General features: G+C 55.1%; 1 protein-coding gene across 15 annotated transcripts in view; it reads right to left on the reverse strand.

The window, feature by feature from the left end:
• FUT8 (fucosyltransferase 8) overlaps positions 1-19,093 on the reverse strand; it is a 377,522-nt gene that overhangs the window by 27,211 nt on the left and 331,218 nt on the right. For all 15 annotated transcript variants that reach the window (XM_061568642.1, XM_061568643.1, XM_061568644.1 and 12 more), the window contains 4 exons: positions 6,398-6,997; positions 5,166-5,287; positions 1,110-1,344; positions 509-623 (listed from right to left, as the gene is read on the reverse strand). In XM_061568642.1, coding sequence (XP_061424626.1) covers positions 509-623; positions 1,110-1,344; positions 5,166-5,287; positions 6,398-6,600 — 675 coding nt within the window. In that variant the 5' untranslated portion in view covers positions 6,601-6,997. The remainder of the gene's footprint in view (positions 1-508; positions 624-1,109; positions 1,345-5,165; positions 5,288-6,397; positions 6,998-19,093) is intronic.

The following is a 19,093-nucleotide window of genomic DNA, read 5'->3' on the forward strand; positions in this document are numbered from 1 at the left end:
CTACGTCTTCTGTTGGCGATGGGTTTTCTCGTAAATTTACTGATTTGAGTTCCAAGTCTTAGCAAATACTATTTGAATATTTTCTTCTTCGTAATACTGGGGAAGCAGTTATAGTTTGATCTTGGGTCTCTGAACATGAATAAATGACGCTTAGGATATTAAAAAAACGTGAATTGTCACGAAGTAAACAGCACAAACCCTAACACCTCGGGCGCAGTGGTTCCCACCCTGTGGTCTGTCGCTGGATGGATTGTTACATGAGAAGGTCGCGGCTTGCGAAGGTCGTAATCTATCACGGGATTGATCATAGCTGACAACGACGACAATGATGATGAAGCCCAGTGAAAGGTGAGAACGGATGGATTATGTACGCATGTATGTTAGAACTTCTTTCGCGCTGTACGTCGCCAACCGTGCGAATCCGAGGTGCGGATTATAAAAGCCACGTCAGAGGTGACCCGATGGCGGAAGGGCTGGCGCTGTGAGTGCGACGCGCGTCTGCACCCGCCTGCAGGAAGTGGAACCTCTGCTGCACCAGGTCGGAGAGGTCCTTGGCCTCCCGGGCCCTCCACTCGGCCGCCCCGTCCGCCTCGCTCAGCTTCAACAGGTCCGTCATGATCGACCTGGGCGCACAAGCACCGACGGGCATGCACGCAGTGAGAACGACGGATAGTGCATGAGGGTTGTTTGGATTCCCCCTTCTTTATGTGGGCGGTTGGGGTGGGCGGTTGGGGTGGGTGGCACAGCGGGTAACACTCGTGCCTCACAACAAGAAAGTCCTGGGTTCGATTCCCGACTCGGGCGCCTTAATATGTGGAGTTTAAATGTTCTCCCCGTGTTCTGTATTCCTCTATGCTTTCCTCCCGCAGCTAAAATCACACAATGTAAACTGGCATTGGCCAAACACAGCAGTAGCAACATCGCCGCGTAATGCAAAAAATTGGCAGGACCCTCCTAAAAAAGAGTCTTGAGATTCAGTGAGACTTTCCCAGCTAAACGAGCCGTATAATAATAAATAATATTTTTGTATTATTTTCAGTGAACTCGAGCAACTTTCAGTGAATGCAGCGCGACGACTTTGCGAAGTGGCAGCTGTGGGGGTTGGGGACCTCTGTTGATGACCCATGTCCTGCAGCATCATGGTTATCTTCTCCTTGGAGTGATCGCCGGCGTCGTGCTGCATCTTCTTCAGCTCGCTGCGCACGAAGAACCAGAATTCCTTGATGCCGTTCTCAACCTTCCTCCGCAGCAGCTCATGGTCCGTCCCGGGGCCGGCAGGGATCCTCGCGGCCGCGGCCACGGCGCTCACGGCGGGGCCGACCTCCGACGCCTGTTTTGCATTTTCTGCCAACGAACAAAGCGTACGAAATATCATCCAGAAGGGAAAGCGAGTCTTTATAAACTATTTAGCCAGCGGCAGCATCTGCGGCATTAAGATTCGTGCTGCCAGCTGCACTTGTTTTGACTCTATGCTCTAACTTCCCAAAGTCAATAGGGAAGTTCACAGTGAAGCGCTTTTCTGTATGTAGTATTGGGGCTTTTTATATCAGCTGCCGAGGATTTACCAGTGGGGCGGAGCTACACAGTAGAGGGTGGAGCTAGAAGACAGGGGGTGGAGCTAGAAGACAGGGGGTGGAGCTACGGGACAGGGAGTGGAGCTACGGGACAGGGGGTGGAGCTACGGGACAGGGGGTGGAGCTACGGGACAGGGGGAGGAGCTACGGGACAGAAGGAGGAGCTACGGGACAGGGGGTGGAGCTACAGGACAGGGGGTGGAGCTACAGGACAGGGGGTGGAGCTACAGGACAGGGGGTGGGGCTACGGGACAGGGGGTGGAGCTACGGGACAGGGGGTGGAGCTACAAGACAGGGGGTGGAGCTGCGGGACAGGGGGTGGAGCTACAGGACAGGGGGTGGAGCTACGGGACAGGGGGTGGAGCTACGGGACAGGGGGTGGAGCTACGGGACAGGGGGTGGAGCTACGGGACAGGGGGTGGAGCTACCGGACAGGGGATGGAGCTACAGGACAGGGGATGGAGCTACAGGACAGGGGGTGGAGCTACCGGACAGGGGATGGAGCTACATGACAGGGGGTGGAGCTACAGGACAGGGGGTGGGGCTACGGGACAGGGGGTGGAGCTACGGGACAGGGGGTGGAGCTACAAGACAGGGGGTGGAGCTGCGGGACAGGGGGTGGAGCTACAGGACAGGGGGTGGAGCTACGGGACAGGGGGTGGAGCTACGGGACAGGGGGTGGAGCTACGGGACAGGGGGTGGAGCTACGGGACAGGGGGTGGAGCTACCGGACAGGGGATGGAGCTACAGGACAGGGGGTGGAGCTACAGGACAGGGGGTGGAGCTACAGGACAGGGGGTGGAGCTACGGGACAGGGGGTGGAGCTACATGACAGAGGGTGGAGCTGCGGGACAGGGGGTGGAGCTACAGGACAGGGGGTGGAGCTACGGGACAGGGGGTGGAGCTACGGGACAGGGGGAGGAGCTACGGGACAGAAGGAGGAGCTACGGGACAGGGGGTGGAGCTACAGGACAGGGGGTGGAGCTACAGGACAGGGGGTGGAGCTACAGGACAGGGGGTGGGGCTACGGGACAGGGGGTGGAGCTACGGGACAGGGGGTGGAGCTACAAGACAGGGGGTGGAGCTGCGGGACAGGGGGTGGAGCTACAGGACAGGGGGTGGAGCTACGGGACAGGGGGTGGAGCTACGGGACAGGGGGTGGAGCTACGGGACAGGGGGTGGAGCTACGGGACAGGGGGTGGAGCTACCGGACAGGGGATGGAGCTACAGGACAGGGGATGGAGCTACAGGACAGGGGGTGGAGCTACCGGACAGGGGATGGAGCTACATGACAGGGGGTGGAGCTACGGGACAGGGGGTGGAGCTACAGGACAGGGGGTGGAGCTACAGGACAGGGGGTGGAGCTACAGGACAGGGGGTGGAGCTACAGGACAGGGGGTGGAGCTACGGGACAGGGGGTGGAGCTACATGACAGGGGGTGGAGCTGCGGGACAGGGGGTGGAGCTACAGGACAGGGGGTGGAGCTACGGGACAGGGGGTGGAGCTACGGGACAGGGGGTGGAGCTGCGGGACAGGGGGTGGAGCTACGGGACAGGGGGTGGAGCTGCGGGACAGGGGGTGGAGCTACGGGACAGGGGGTGGAGCTGCGGGACAGGGGGTGGAGCTGCGGGACAGGGGGTGGAGCTGCGGGACAGGGGGTGGAGCTACGGGACAGGGGGTGGAGCTACGGGACAGGGGGTGGAGCTGCGGGACAGGGGGTGGAGCTACGGGACAGGGGGTGGAGCTACGGGACAGGGGGTGGAGCTACGGGACAGGGGGTGGAGCTACAGGACAGGGGGTGGAGCTGCGGGACAGGGGGTAGAGCTACGGGACAGGGGGTGGAGCTACGGGACAGGGGGTGGGGCTGCGGGACAGGAGGTGGAGCTGCGGGACAGGGGGTGGAGCTGCGGGACAGGGGGTGGAGCTGCGGGACAGGGGGTGGAGCTACGGGACAGGGGGTGGAGCTACAGGACAGGGGGTGGAGCTACGGGACAGGGGGTGGAGCTGCGGGACAGGGGGTGGAGCTGCGGGACAGGGGGTGGAGCTACAGGACAGGGGGTGGAGCTACGGGACAGGGGGTGGAGCTGCGGGACAGGGGGTGGAGCTGCGGGACAGGGGGTGGAGCTACATGACAGAGGGTGGAGCTGCGGGACAGGGGGTGGAGCTACAGGACAGGGGGTGGAGCTACAGAACAGGGGGTGGAGCTACAGGACAGGGGGTGGAGCTACGGGACAGGGGGTGGAGCTGCGGGACAGGGGGTGGAGCTACAGGACAGGGGGTGGAGCTAGAGGACAAGGGGAGGAGCTAGAAGACAGGGGGTGGAGCTACAGGACAGGGGGTGGAGCTACAGGACAGGGGTGGAGCTACCGGACAGGGGGTGGAGCTACATGACAAGGGGTGGAGCTACAGGACAGGGGGTGGAGCTACAGGACAGGGGGTGGAGCTACAGGACAGGGGGTGGAGCTACGTGACAGGGGGAGGAGCTACAAGACTGTAATATTGGTGACAATTCATCAGTGGTCCTGCACACTTGTTACACAGAGAAACTCACCAAACTCTCCATTCCACGTGCCAAATATGCATAGCTGGAGCGATGTTATATGACGAGAGAGAATCATTTTACTCCAGACGCCATTGTTCTCTACATTATTTATTGTAGTAATTCTTCCATATAACGGCAGTGCCTAAACTCAAATTTGCGCTCGCTCGTTCGAGACGCACACGCAGTGCGTCATACGCCGGCGGGGAACGTAGTAATGAGCCCTTAATGCCCTTGTAACAACTCTAATAGTTCTTGCGCTAATTAAGTTTTACTAAACATGTGTCCTAGTATTGAACAATTAGCGTTTAGCTGTATCTTTTTTTTGTAAGACATCGACTACAACGGGTAGAAAAAAATGCATACAAACTCAAGAAGACCACGTTATAGTCTCCAACCTCTCACAATATTTTCATCATAAACGCTTTCGCTGCAATTGCCGCCCCTTGCTGTCTGCACAGAGTGACACACGACAGATATTTCGCGTAACATTTAATTCTATTACCCGCACTCCGCCAAGAGGGGCCCGTGTCGGCTGAGTGGATGTGTAGTAAAAAAAACTTCTTATCCATGTGGAGGGTGTGTGGTCTGTTTATTCATTCCTCCTTCACCTTGTGCTCAATCCACGCTGTCGCTCTCTCTCTCTTCTCGCCCTCCCCCTTCACTAGAACAAACTTCCCCCTCCACATTAAGCGGTCACCTTCGCTCACGAGTCTCCGCTCCTCACCCAAAACTCACTTCTTGTCCCCAAGCTCACCCCACGTCCCCCCCTTAATCTCCCCCTCATAACCACCACCACCCTGTGGCTAACACTTATTCCCCATTCATTGAATCCATTCATCATCATTCACGGTCATCAATTTCGCTTTCACGGAATTCTTGCATCCCCGATTTGCCTATTGCTTCCTCTCATCTATTTCATTCACCTCAACTCCACCGTTACCTTCACACGCGTCGTACCGTCGTTAATTCTTTGTAAATTCGCGTTGGTTAAGGCGTTATAGAATTTCCGTTAGGATAAGATTAATCAGCTTGTTAGATGGGGCCGTTACCTTGCTGGTATTTCTCTTTGTAGAAGCTGAGCTCCATCTGGGCTTGTGCAAGGCGCTCCTCGAGGCCCTTGACTCTCTGGGGACTGGACGGCACAACCGGCTCTCCCTGCTGCTCGGACACCCTGCACGCAAGGCGCGGCGGAGGGCACGCATCACGCACCGTGCCCGGAATTGCGTTCATCAACAAGTCTGAAGAACCAGGCGGGAACCTCAAGAAGCAAGGACGGTCACGTTTGCACGAGTCAACTGCGTGGCTAAAGTTACCAAAGCAATGGATATCAAAACTTTCGACTGCGGCCGCGTGGCCTAATGGAGAAGGCGTCTTTGACTTCGGATCGGAGGATTGCAGGTCCGAATCCTGCCGTGGTTATATTTTATTCCCACACCTCCAATGAGCACGGCCGGCTACGTACAGTGCGAAAGAACACCATTGGTACCTCATTTGCCAGTAAAAACATATGATAATAGTTTTTTTACCCTTTTATCTGGCAACAAAACTGACACCTTTTTTACGAGGAGTCATGTTTGCATAGACCACAATACCTGCAGTCATAATGCAAACAAAAAACATAACTCTGATAATGTATGGTCCACACCCGAGACGAGTTTACTTAGAGCCTAGTCTCACATGGTGTTGGACCAGATGACGCCAAAAGGTGCACAATTATCAGTGCGAAAGAAGTTCAACATACGTACATATCTTAGTAGAGTAATACCCCCCGGTTTACGCTGAAAGGTGCGATGACGAATATCGAAACGACGTGAATCGAAGCGATTTACAAGGTAGTAGGTGGTGGAAGCGAAGACTGAGAGGTGACTGATAATGAGAAAGGGCAGACGATGATGCTGTCAGCGACGTGAGTGTGGTTGAGGTCTCATGACGCTGGCACAATCTTTAAACCGCACTCATGATTTGCGATTGACTGCCATCCGCACGACACATGCGGGCTTCCGTTCGAAGCCTGGATGTGTAAACCTGGGGGACGCATGTTTACGGAAAGTTTCGACTCCAGGAACTTTTTGCCATGCAGACTGCGCATTTAAAGTGTACAATTGAAGTTGGTTGTTATGCCTCCAAAGCATCGTTTTTTATTTGTGGATGAGTTGCTCTCTCTCGCCAAGCCCCGCAAGCTAAGCAGGCTTGAGCCCGCGTATTTCCCCTGCGCGCATGCGAGCAACGGCCGAGCAACGCGCGATGGGAGAGGTTTGGGGGGGGGGGGGAGGCCGCTCACCGTAGGGCTTCGGCCATCTGCCGCAGATCATCATTCTGCTGTTTGAGCCGTTCCAGCTTGGCCATGATCTTGGAAAGTTCTCGGCTCGAGTGCTCGCCCATCTCGGGGTCTCTGATGAGGTGGCCGCCCATGTAGACGAGCAGGGAGCCCCACGCCAACAGGATCAGCATGATCCATCGCCACGACGGGGGCCACGCGCGCATCCTGCCTGCCGCTGTGTGACGACGGCGGCGATGCCGCCGCTCGCGATGGGAACGGGGGGCTCACGCGGGGGGCTCACGCGGGGGGCTCACGCGGGGGGCTCACGCGGGGGGCTCACGCGGGGGGCTCACGCGGGGGGCTCACGCGGGGGGCTCACGCGGGGGGCTCACGCGGGGGGCTCACGCGGGGGGCTCACGCGGGGGGCTCACACTGATCTAGATACGAATGATGATGCCAATATCATGTCCACAAAGGTGGGGGTGTTTATCAAATCGTCTCCGGTGGGGCGTAGGTGGGGTGTAGTTTCTTCCGCCTTGATTTTTCTTCTATTGATTGGCGCCGTTCGACCGATCCATCAGCGTGAGGCAGCAACGACCTCCGTGCAGAACGCGAGCCAACCTGAAAACCCACGCGCCACAATTAAGAGATGCAATTACAATCCGCTGTTCATTGCTGGGTTAGGGCACGTGATGATCTGGCCAAATCCGTGTTGAAGGACCCTCCCCCACCACTTGACACAGCCAAGTGAATTCAATTGTCATGCAGTGTACAAACATTTAATGTACAAAACATTTCACGTACAAAACATTTAAGGCAGCGAATGTTTTTGTTTCAGCTCACCGGCAAGTTAATCAACAACTCTCAGCAACAAATTAAGCAATTGGATATGCGCCGTTTCACTCGAAACTGTGCCAAGTCTCTTGAGAAGAAAAATCAGAATAAAATGATAAATCTTAATATTGGCTGCAACAACCTACTTGTTAAGAGTCGATTGTCTTTGACACGCTCAAAATTCACGAATTTCTTTTTTCACGCACATCACTAGGTGGATCGCAGCAACTGGTGACGGCGCCGGCGGTGGTTTTATTCGAGGATCCATTCTTGCCTCATCCCCGTAGTGAAAAGCAGCGTCTCTGGCAGGGGGCTGCGCAAGTCGTGCTAATCGATTGCGGCGAGAAACGAACGGGGAAACGACGCATTCTCGGGCTCATCGCGAGCGTAACACAATTGTACGTCCGGCTCCGGCGTCATGACTCGTTCCACTTGGAAACATTTACAAACGCAGCGCGTGCGGCACAGCCAATGGCCAATGCGGCCGGGACGGTCGCTGGCCGTGCTACCGCTGAGCCAGCCGCCGAGTTCTCACTAACGGCAAACCCCCTTCGCCCCCCCGCCCCCCCCCCCGGCTCAAGCGAACGATGCGGCACGGCTCCACCGGTGCCCGCGAGCCGGCGTGGCCTTGGATTCAAAGACGACGGCGGCCGATTTCTGCTGTCGACTTCTCTGCAATGAAAGTGGGACTCGTCGTACAGCACTCGCGTGACGCCCTACTTTCTCCGGGTGATCTCTCGTGCGGCTGTTCCATTCGGACGGCGTGAAACAGATTCGATCTGCGTGCAGGGAGCTGTGGGTGGACCGTCACTTTGTGACATTGTGAGAGGCGACGGCGGCTTGCCTTCACACCGCCAGTGGATTGACCACGGCTGTTCACGATGATGACTCGTGCAAAAAGTCTTCCATTGTAACTGTAAGGGGGGAGGGAAACTGATTTGTGCTGGGTACCAGGGACACGAACGTGCCTTGTAGTTTCTGTCGACCAATTGGTATAGCCTAGCCTATGGTATAACCCAGGGTTTGAGGATTGATTCAACGCATCATCCCTCCGGGGTCGATAAAACAGGGACCACTTTGTGGGGCAGACTCGCCCCTGCTGTAGGAATGTGGAATTACCACCGCTGGCTCAGGGACTAGGAGGAGCAGAGATGAGCGCGGCGTGTGAATGTTCGTTTGTGCATGAAATCACTTTGACTCGTTGTAGGCTCGGTATAAAATGAGAGATCGGCCTTATTGCCGTTTTCTGCTGACACGCACAAAGACGGGGGGGGGGGGAGCCATAACTCACAAGAGCAGCTGCTCCTTTTCGCGCCAGTGCTCGACGCACGAGCTTTACAGCCGCACGTCCACGCTGCGAGTGAGGCTCAATTTAATTTACCTCTGTAGGGGACACGAATGTCAGATTTCCGCTTGTATTGCGCAATATATATTTCAGGGCCTCCATGGGACATTGCCGCCACCCCGAGGTTGACAACCGGGCAACGTGCAGCGAGCGCCCCCCCCCCGTCCCGTCTCGGCGGGTCGGCAGGAGGACGTGCGATGCCGCTCCGCACGTTCTCTCATTACCCTGTAATCGCGGGCATTGCCGCCACGCCGCCGATGATGATGATGATAACCGTGGGAGCGCACACCTCCAATCTTCAAGGGAGCGGCGGCGGGATCTAGCGACGCGTCTCCGTGGCGGGCGGCGATCGCAGCGTTGAAACGCCCACGCGGCCCCCCTTCTAACTGTGTGCCCCCCTGCTCTGACCAAAACAACACGGCGGTTATGTCACCAGGGTTTTTTCTATTTTTGTCAATCGAAATGTTCCCCCACGTCTGGTGAAAAAAAGTGAGTCGAGAGTTTTACGTTTTGAGTTGGTGCCTATCAACTGGTTCCCGATGTACATTGGTTTACATCAATTTCTAAAACAATCGACGTTTTACTGATATCTAGGCGAAATTTTTTTTTTAAATGGCCTCAAATGGTAAAACTAAAATGGAATCGAGGTTGCCCCGATTGCAAGAAAACATTACATGCAAAACGGTGCAGAAAAACCGATTTTAAAGCATCGTGACAAATCAGACAATGCACCAAAAGCACCCACGCCGTACATTATATTTTCCTAAACATTCCTTAACCCGCACTTTAGGCCATGTCAAAATTGGTTCATGATACAATATCACTCTAAAAAAATCCAGATGAAAAGTTTACTTTCTTATTATGATGATGACTTGCCTCGTTTACCCAGGGAACCCCTCACCGAGTCTCAAGACTCCTCGTCACGAGGGTCCTGCCACGTTTTCTAAGGAGGCGGCGACGCTGCCGCTATGCATTGCCCCCAACCGAGTGATTTGCAGGTAACTCGTCAGCACCGGTTTACAGCGTGCGCACGGCATCTGGCTGCGGGAGGAAACCCACTAAAAAACAGGCAGGGGGAGAGAGAACGTGTGATACTCCGCACAGAAAGGCACCAGTGTGGGGAATCGAACCCAGGGAATCCTTGCCGTGAGGCGCGAGTGTTGCCGCTGGGCCACCTGCCAGCCCCTCGTTGCGTGAAAGCGAGGGCCTCTCCCGCAGCTCAAAGGGCTTCAGCGCAGCCCCGGGGCTAACCTAGATCCACCCAATAGAGCTCACGCTCGTGAATCCGGTCAAACTTGTTTTAATGAACAAATCGAACGTTACATAACACTGCATTACACAATACCACATAACTCAATATTACACATAATCCATCCTGATTTTCTCGCGTAATTTACACTTAAGATGTTATACCGTCGTACATTTGGCACATTCTCTATCAAGGCGTCTTGAAACCTCCTATTCCCTGTGAATGTTTAGATCTGCCCTTGAACAGCGCTGCCACTAGAGAGCAGCGGAGGGATTTGAGAAGTGTCGATACTTCTGTTGCGGTCTAGCTATTCATTTTTATTCTACATTTGTTTTATCGATTCAAGTATTTCTCACCGGAACGTCCCTTGAGATCCGCAAGGGTGCCCCAGGTGCCGAGTGTCTGTACGTGCGTGTGTGTATGTATGCTGAACTTCTTTCACACCGTACTGAGCCAACCGTGTTAATCGGAGGTGCTAATGACACGCGCAGAGCAATTCTTAATGACACACACTCAACATGCTTGACCCAGATCCCTTGGCACGGAGATCAAGGGGCTTAGAAGCTGCCTCCCGCCATCGCGATGACGCCAAATTATTATTTTCTGTTGATGACAATCGTAGTAAGAAGAAGGCAAATTACTTCCCATGAAACCCTCGCCGAGTCTCAGGACAGATTTTTAGGAGGGTCCTGAAGCACTGGGACGCTTGGCCAGTTCTCTTGATTGCGAGTTTGGCTTCACGCGGGAACAAAACTTGGGTGCCTTGAGAAACCCCTAACCCCCACTCAGCCCCCCCAACCCCACACTCAGCCCCCCCACTCAGCACCCCCAAACCCCCACTCAGTCCCCCAACCCCCCACTAGGCCCCCCAACCCCCCACTCGGCCCAACCAAATTTCCACTCAGCCCCCCCTAACCCCCCACTCAGCCCCCCACTCAGCCCCCCACTCAGCCCCTGCATGGGATTACATCAGCAAAAAACAAAACAATTTAAACAAATGCAACAACAAAAACTCATCGAGAATGACCAAAAAAAACGAACAAAGCAAAGAAGGGTTTCATCCACTGAGCAGGGACATAAAGCGATGCATCGTCCAGAACACACCTGAAGTAAACACCGTCAAGAACCAGTCGCTTCAAAATTAAAAGGCGTAAACTTCTTCCCCAATACATTCCCCCCAATGCAGTGTGAAGACGGAGAGGCAAATCCGGTGCCGTGGAAAATCTGACATCGTTAAGTGGAGCTGAACAAAAGGGATCTGCCGCCTGCAACCCCATACAGCTGCTACTGCTGCTGCTGTACCAGGGCCGTGCACTATATAACCAGACACTGTTTACCCGTGGCCTCCGGGCAATGGGCATTTTACTGGTCAATGTCACCTCGTCTGTCAGCCTGCTCCGGGAAGCCCCTTGGCCCGGCGCTCTTGAGTGTGACAAGTCCAAAAGGTGGCAGCCGCTGCCGGTGACAACGTCGGCGATTGATTTTGTCACAGTTACTGCCGAGGCATAATTTCTACCTGCCGGATACTGCAGGCAGAGGTCACCCCCCCCCCCCGCCGTTCCTCCAGTGTGAGTCATTAAAAATCAACGTTGCTGTGCACGCCACACGCTTCGTACCGCAGCGGGATACCACGTCCGAAAAATCTGGAATAATAATAATTCCAACGTATAATGCGCATTCCATCCTAGGATCTCGATGCGCAGTGCATGAAAAGCAGGAAACAAAAACAGAATCAAGGGCAGCCGAACAAACTGGAGAGGGAAGGCCATTTAAAGAGATGGGTTTTCAAGGCAGACTTAAATATATCTACACACAAGCCACCCATTTAAAACCCGCAATTTCTTTTGAGAACAAACAATTCTGTTGATTCAGTACATTTTGAACCCCGCGCTATTCACACGATGCCGGCACGCGATGCCCTCCTCATTGAGAACGACATCATGAGGATCGTTGACACCGGCTGTGGACAGCGCACCGCAACAATGGCCAGGGTGGCCTGCCGGGTTAGAACCGCGGACCTCTGCGCTTGGTCATATCACCACCCCAAATTTAGCTCAATATTTAATTTAAATTGATTGTCGCGTGGCCGTGTGAAAAATACAAAAGTCAGCGCGATCTCCTACTGCTCAATGAGACATTGAGGCAGTTGCTCATCTCCTGTCGAGGGCCCTGAGTCAGTGGTGGAAATTCGACATTCCTATGGAGCTTTTTTCCACCTGCCCCCCCCCCCAGCATCCTCACTTTCATATGCAAACGATTGTAGGTGTGGGTTCGACTACAGAGACAATAAATAAACCCTGACATTTTAGGGGACCTAAATTACAAAATATATATTTTTTGCATTTTGTCCCAAGCACAGACGGTGTGCCCAGGATGTGTCTCGGATGTACCTTCATTGTCTTTGAGAACACTCCCACGCACCCCTGTAATGCTTTCACCAAAGGCAAATTCAAAGGACTGCATTGAAGTACTGAATTATCTCATTAAAACTGCTATTACCCCTTTATTTCATTATTACATTTATAAGATAAATCCGGGCCTCCAGGCTACTACGTATATTACGGTGCCCTTAATTTGTGAAAATGGCTTTTAGTGCAATGTCTTGTACAGCAACTCTCAAATAAATGACTTGCTCTTTCCGCTAATTCCTCTCTGCCCAGTGTGCAGAGCACGCACAATGAGGGCAGCTCCATCAGGCAGCGGCACGACACCGCCGCCACCGCCACCACCACCGCCGCCGCCGACGATCGATTGCGGGGGGAGCGCACAAACTCAGCCTGGTAGCAGCGCTCACACGGCCACAGCCAACCGCACAACCACTCGCCTTCACCGCCACTCTCCCCTTCACCGCCGCTCTCCCCTTCACCGCCGCGCTCCCCTTCACCGCCACTCTCCCCTTCACCGCCACTCTCCCCTTCACCGCCACTCGCCCCTTCACCGCCACTCTCCCCTTCACCGCCACTCTCCCCTTCACCGCCACTCTCCCCTTCACCGCCACTCTCCCCTTCACCTTCACCGCCACTCTCCCCTTCACCGCCACTCTCCCCTTCACGGCCACTCTCCCCTTCACCTTCGCTCTCCCCTTCACCGCCACTCTCCCCTTCACCGCCACTCTCCCCTTCACCGCCACTCTCCCCTTCACCGCCACTCTCCCCTTCACCGCCACTCTCCCCTTCACCTTCACCGCCACTCTCCCCTTCACCGCCACTCTCCCCTTCACGGCCACTCTCCCCTTCACCTTCGCTCTCCCCTTCACCGCCACTCTCCCCTTCACGGCCACTCTCCCCTTCACCGCCACTCTCCCCTTCACCGCCACTCTCCCCTTCACCTTCGCTTTCCCCTTCACCGCCACTCTCTCCTTCACCGCCACTCTCCCCTTCACCGCCACTCTCCCCTTCACCGCCACTCTCCCCTTCACCGCCGCTCTCCCCTTCACCGCCGCGCTCCCCTTCACCGCCACTCTCCCCTTCACCGCCACTCGCCCCTTCACCGCCACTCTCCCCTTCACCGCCACTCTCCCCTTCACCGCCACTCGCCCCTTCACCGCCACTCTCCCCTTCACCGCCACTCTCCCCTTCACCGCCACTCTCCCCTTCACCGCCACTCTCCCCTTCACCGCCACTCTCCCCTTCACCTTCACCGCCACTCTCCCCTTCACGGCCACTCTCCCCTTCACCTTCGCTCTCCCTTCACCTCCTCTCCCTTCACCGCCACTCTCCCCTTCACCGCCACTCTCCCCTTCACCGCCACTCTCCTCTTCACCGCCACTCTCCCCTTCACCTTCACCGCCACTCTCCCCTTCACGGCCACTCTCCCCTTCACCTTCGCTCTCCCCTTCACCACCGCTCTCCCCTTCACCGCCACTCTCCCCTTCACCTTCGCTTTCCCCTTCACCGCCACTCTCTCCTTCACCGCCACTCTCCCCTTCACCGCCACTCTCCCCTTCACCGCCACTCTCCCCTTCACCGCCACTCTCACTCCCCTTCACCGCCACTCTCACTCCCCTTCACCGCCTCACTCCCCTTCACCGCCACTCTCCCCTTCACCGCCACTCTCCCCTTCACCGCCACTCTCCCCTTCACCGCCACTCTCCCCTTCACCGCCACTCTCCCTTCAACGCCTCACTCCCCTTCACCGCCTCACTCCCCTTCACCGCCACTCTCCCCTTCACCGCCACTCGCCCCTTCACCGCCACTCTCCCCTTCACCGCCACTCTCCCCTTCACCGCCACTCTCCCCTTCACCGCCACTCTCCCCTTCACCGCCACTCTCCCCTTCACCGCCACTCTCCCCTTCACCTTCGCTCTCCCCTTCACTGCCACTCTCCCCTTCACCGCCACTCTCCCCTTCACCACCGCTCTCCCCTTCACCGCCACTCTCCCCTTCACCGCCACTCTCCCCTTCACCGCCACTCTCCCCTTCACCGCCACTCTCCCCTTCACCGCCACTCTCCCCTTCACCACCGCTCTCCCCTTCACCGCCACTCTCCCCTTCACCTTCGCTTTCCCCTTCACCGCCACTCTCTCCTTCACCGCCACTCTCCCCTTCACCGCCACTCTCCCCTTCACCGCCACTCTCCCCTTCACCGCCACTCTCCCAAACGACGGCACGTAAACCCTAAACAGCGACTGAGCACTGACATTAGGATTCACAAAAGGACGGCTGCATGTGATGGGATGCGTCCGATCGACACGCACATATGCCGTCGACAGCCCGCGAAGCTGCGGGGTCGTGCCGGCGCACGACGGTGCCCCATGCCGGCTCGTTTCCCGACACTCCGCCAACGGGCGTGCGAACCGGGGCCGCCGCGGTCCCGGCACGTCCCAAGCTCAAAGCGACGCTCGTTCTGTCGAGGGGGCGCGGCGGTGAGCGTGTGGCTCCGCCGCGGCGCTACGAGGTGGCGATACCGACGCTGCCACGGGGACAAATTCCACCTCCGGGTACACACGGTGGGTACATCGAGCGGCGAGCAAGATACGTTTGTCAGTGAAAAGGACGTTTAAAAATAAAAAAGCCCTTTCATTTCCGCACGTGAGCATAATTGCAGCGGATGCTACTGGTACGCTTATACATCCAGTAAGTCAATAAAAACCGGAATGATGATTTAAGTAGGGTGCATCACCTGGAATATTATCTATTTCAAAAGTTCAATGAATAAAACTTAAATAATTATTTAACAAAGAACGGATATGGGTGAACAAATAAAATTCAGAAGGAGCCTTTGGTCAGAAGTCATTGGAACCTCCTTGCGACGGGGCTAATTGCTCATATTTTTTTAATCAAATTTTTTCAGCATTCCTGGAAATAAAATATAATAATCTCCAAGGTGACCCAAGGGCAGCAGTTGGGAAAATTAGATCAAAACAAATTCAGCATTCGTGCGATTTACAACACATACGCCGATACGCACTTACACAAGATCCTACAGCACTGGTACCAACACGCTGTGTGCACAAAACCGTACACGGTGTCTGTTACCAGAGGTCAAGGCGCAGCCCTCAAGTGCTTTCGTTTTATTTTTATAGTTTTTCTAATACACCACTGCTGGTGGAAGGGTTTCCAAGTACAGGGAATTTGGTCTACTCTTCCACGCTCGCCAGATATCTCAGAGTTGGTGGAAGTGTAGTGGTGATCCGTGCTGGTAGGGGGGATCGTGAGGCAGCGCGTGGTGGGTGGTTACATCACGGTCCGCAAGCGGGTGCTCACATCGCGGTCTGCATAGGCTCCGCCCCCTCAGGAGCGGAAGGCTATGTAAGGCGATGCGCGCGGGCACTCGGGGAGTTGGTAACCGATGAAGACAGAAGACGGAGGAAGAGATAGGCCCTGGGACCCCTAGCCCCGCTGCCCTTGTAAGGGCCGGGGCTCTGTGAGGCTCAGAGGCGAGGCCTTGGGATTCACGGTCCGACGCCCTTGTAAGGGCTCGCTGTATAACCCAGTGGTCGAGACCCGTGGCCTGATAAGGCGGGTCTGATAGCTCCCCGTGGGGAGAGCGTAGCCGGAGAGCCTGAGTCGAGGCAGAGATAGGCACGCGTACCCTACGGGAGAGACTGAGTGCGGCCCGAGCCGGATGCGCGTAGGGGTCTGATAGCTCCCCGTGGGGAGAGCGTAGCCGGAGAGCCTGAGTCGAGGCAGAGTTAGGCACGCGTACCCCACGGGGGAGACGGAGTGCGTGGCCGAGTCAGGCACGCGTGACACAGGTGTTATCTCGGTTGGGACTGTTACGTGTGCAACCGTTGTGAATAAACAGTGCTGCCCCGTCAACTCGTCTCCCGCCATTATTGAAGATATTACAGAAGTGCCCACACTGTACCCCACCACCACACGCGACCGTGCCGATCGACTCGCCGCGGCGAACCCATTTGCACCGCTGGCCGCCGAGTGAAACTCGCCCCGTTGTTTCAGCCAGCCGCGCCAGGAGATGGAGTCGAACCGGCAAACCCCTGCATCGCAACTTCAGCGTCGGCCCTGCCGACCGTTCACACCTCCACCGTGGCAGCAACCCCGCCCCCCCTCCCCCTTAGCGGCCGTACGCATGCTCGGCTCGCGGCCAGGGCGGCAACGGTCCAGGGCGACGGGCGCGCATACTGCATCAAGCACGCGCAACAAAGCAACGCCGCGTGACGAACCCCGCGCCCTCCGCACGGGCTCCCGTGGCGCGGAGCCGTCGTTGAGAACGACACGCAAGCGAGGGGGCAGCACCGGCGCCCGAGCCGGGAGAGACGCACGGCGAAGGATGACGGCCTCCTCCTCGCACCGAAATTGCGAAAGTTGATAAATGTACAGCTTTGAATCGACACACAGCGCGTGAAATATTGTGCGTATACATCGATTCGAAACTTTTATTTGTCAACCTCGAAGCTTTCAAGGCAGCCCGGTGAAAAAGTGCAACCGTCTCCTATAACGCAATCTCTGCACCATCTCTCTGCTTTGAAGAAGTCCCACTTCTCGGAGAGTTTGACTTTTTCATAGGCTTACATATGTGTGTGTGTGTGTATTTCTACACGCAAGTGTTAGTGAGAAACAGCAATCATTCTTATTATTTGGAATTTTAAGTAAAGTAAAAGTACACCCACGCATCAGAGCTGAATGACAGATAACCGTGCACACATCTCCAATGCAATACCACCCATGGCCGTGAAGCTCTTGAACAAAAAGAATATCGTGGGCACCTGCACAAAAATGGAATGAAAAATCATGGGAACCTCTTTGTGGGGAAGTTGACAGTGGTTGTCGGGCAGATAAACTCTGCCCCGCCCTGTTAATGTGGAATTTCCAGCATTGGCTCAGGGCCGTACGCAGCAAGTGAACAGGATGTCAGAAGTATTTTTAACTTATTTTGCGATACCTTTGACGATACTCAGGCTGCTACCGAGACATGCGTCTCTACAAACTGCGAGGCAGACAGGGGCATTCTCCCCACGTATGTACGTACGTAGAACATCTTTCGTAGCGTACGTTGCCAACATAGGGCGCGATGCAGCGACCGTCTTTGTTCGTCAGTTAAAATCAGCCGGGTTAGAGCGGTCCGCAACCAAATGCAGCGGAAACAACAACAAAAAACTTCCCTTCGCCAATCTCAGACGATGGGGGAAAAAACGCGCACGAACACTCGGACACTCGGACACGCGGATAGGCAAACACGCACGCCTTCCAGCCGCGAAGACTGGCACTCCGACACGTGCACACGCGCTCTGGAGAACGCACGGAATTATTTTGGTCTTGTCTCACGACAATGTCGGGGGTCATTTTCCTGACAACGGCGAAACATTCGTAGTACGATTCACAACTGGTTCTTTGGCTTAAGCCGCAAAATGATCTGGACAAAATTCTGCCCTGAGAACCCTCCACCGCCCCACACAGCCAAACAAATCACGGTGTCTCGTGTGTAATTGCCTGACGATGCGCCAATAATTGAAAATGTAACATTTTGCCTAATTTCAGGCGGGTGATTTCATTGGCTGCAGAGGAAGAAGCTGTGGATGTGTGCTCTTTGTAAATAGTGATTGGTAAGTATGAGCAAATACTTATTGCTCATGTCCACTGCTGTGCTGGAACTTACTTCTCTCACCTCATGACACGTTCAACTTCATGACTGTCGATAAAAAATTCTGCTTGCAAATTTCGTTTTGCGATTACTGTGTTTTGTCGAGCATATATAAATACATTTATATATCTGCCAAATGAAATGTGTTCTTTCAAGTCTGGATCATTGCCGAGGAGTAACCTATCGTGTGAATGCACGGAGCTTTCCCTGACACCAACCAGGCTGCCAGCCAGCCCTGGCCAGCAGGCCTCCCTTGACACAAGTACACTACCATGGCATTCACGTTGGCTTCTCTCTCGCGTGTGTGTGCGTGCATGCGTGTGCGTGTGCGTGTGTGTGCGCGTGTTTGCGCGTGTGTGCGCGTGTGTGTGCGTGTGTGCGCGTGTATGCGCATGTGTGCGCGTTCCCGGTACGCTGCGAAGAGCGGTCGCGCAGCGGTTAGCGCGCCGCGCCATGAACCCAGCGACCCAAGATCAATTCCCCATCAAGGCCAACGCCGGTGATGATTATCTGCACCAGTCCATGGTCTCCCCGAGGTCGACTCCGTCTCAAATGAGTACCTGGTGCGAAGTGTAAACGTCACCACTTGGGAGACAGGAGGCAGCCGGGCGTGATGCTCATCCTCCCCTCGTGCGCCACGCCGGCCAGAAATGCTCGCTAACTGCACTTGCCTCTACAGCCTGTTCAGGATATAGGGGGAATATCTCTCTGCCTTTGTATGTCTGGTGTATTGTTTTAGCCTGAGCAATGGCTGAGTCAACAGAACACATTCACACATTTGTTGCTTATGCTTAAACGAGCACGAGTCGAATGCATTTATGTACATGGAACTTGATAATTGGTTCTTTACCCTTCTATCTGGCAACAAAACTGACACCTTTTTGCAAGGAGTCATGTTTGCATAGACCGCAATACCTGCAGTCATAATACAAACAAAAGAACATAACTCTTATCAGAGTTATGTTCTCCTTGCAAAAAGGTGTCAGTTTTGTTGCCAGATAGAAGGGTAAAGAACCAATTATCATATTTTTACTGGCAAATGAGGTCCCCATAGTACATGGAACTTCTTCCGCACCGTACGTAGCCAACCATGCTAAGTGGAGTTGCAGGGGGAAAGACAACAACATAAACACAAACAGCAGTTCTAAAGAAATGAATTTCAAATTAGATTTGAAAGTGCATAGCTCCAGTGCATAGCTCCAGTGCATAGCTCCAAGTGGCTTCCTAATATCGGAAGACCGTTCCA

Source organism: Lethenteron reissneri, chromosome 41 (assembly GCF_015708825.2).
Source record: "Lethenteron reissneri isolate LAM-NWPU_2019-01 chromosome 41, ASM1570882v1, whole genome shotgun sequence".
Taxonomy (NCBI): domain Eukaryota; kingdom Metazoa; phylum Chordata; class Hyperoartia; order Petromyzontiformes; family Petromyzontidae; genus Lethenteron; species Lethenteron reissneri.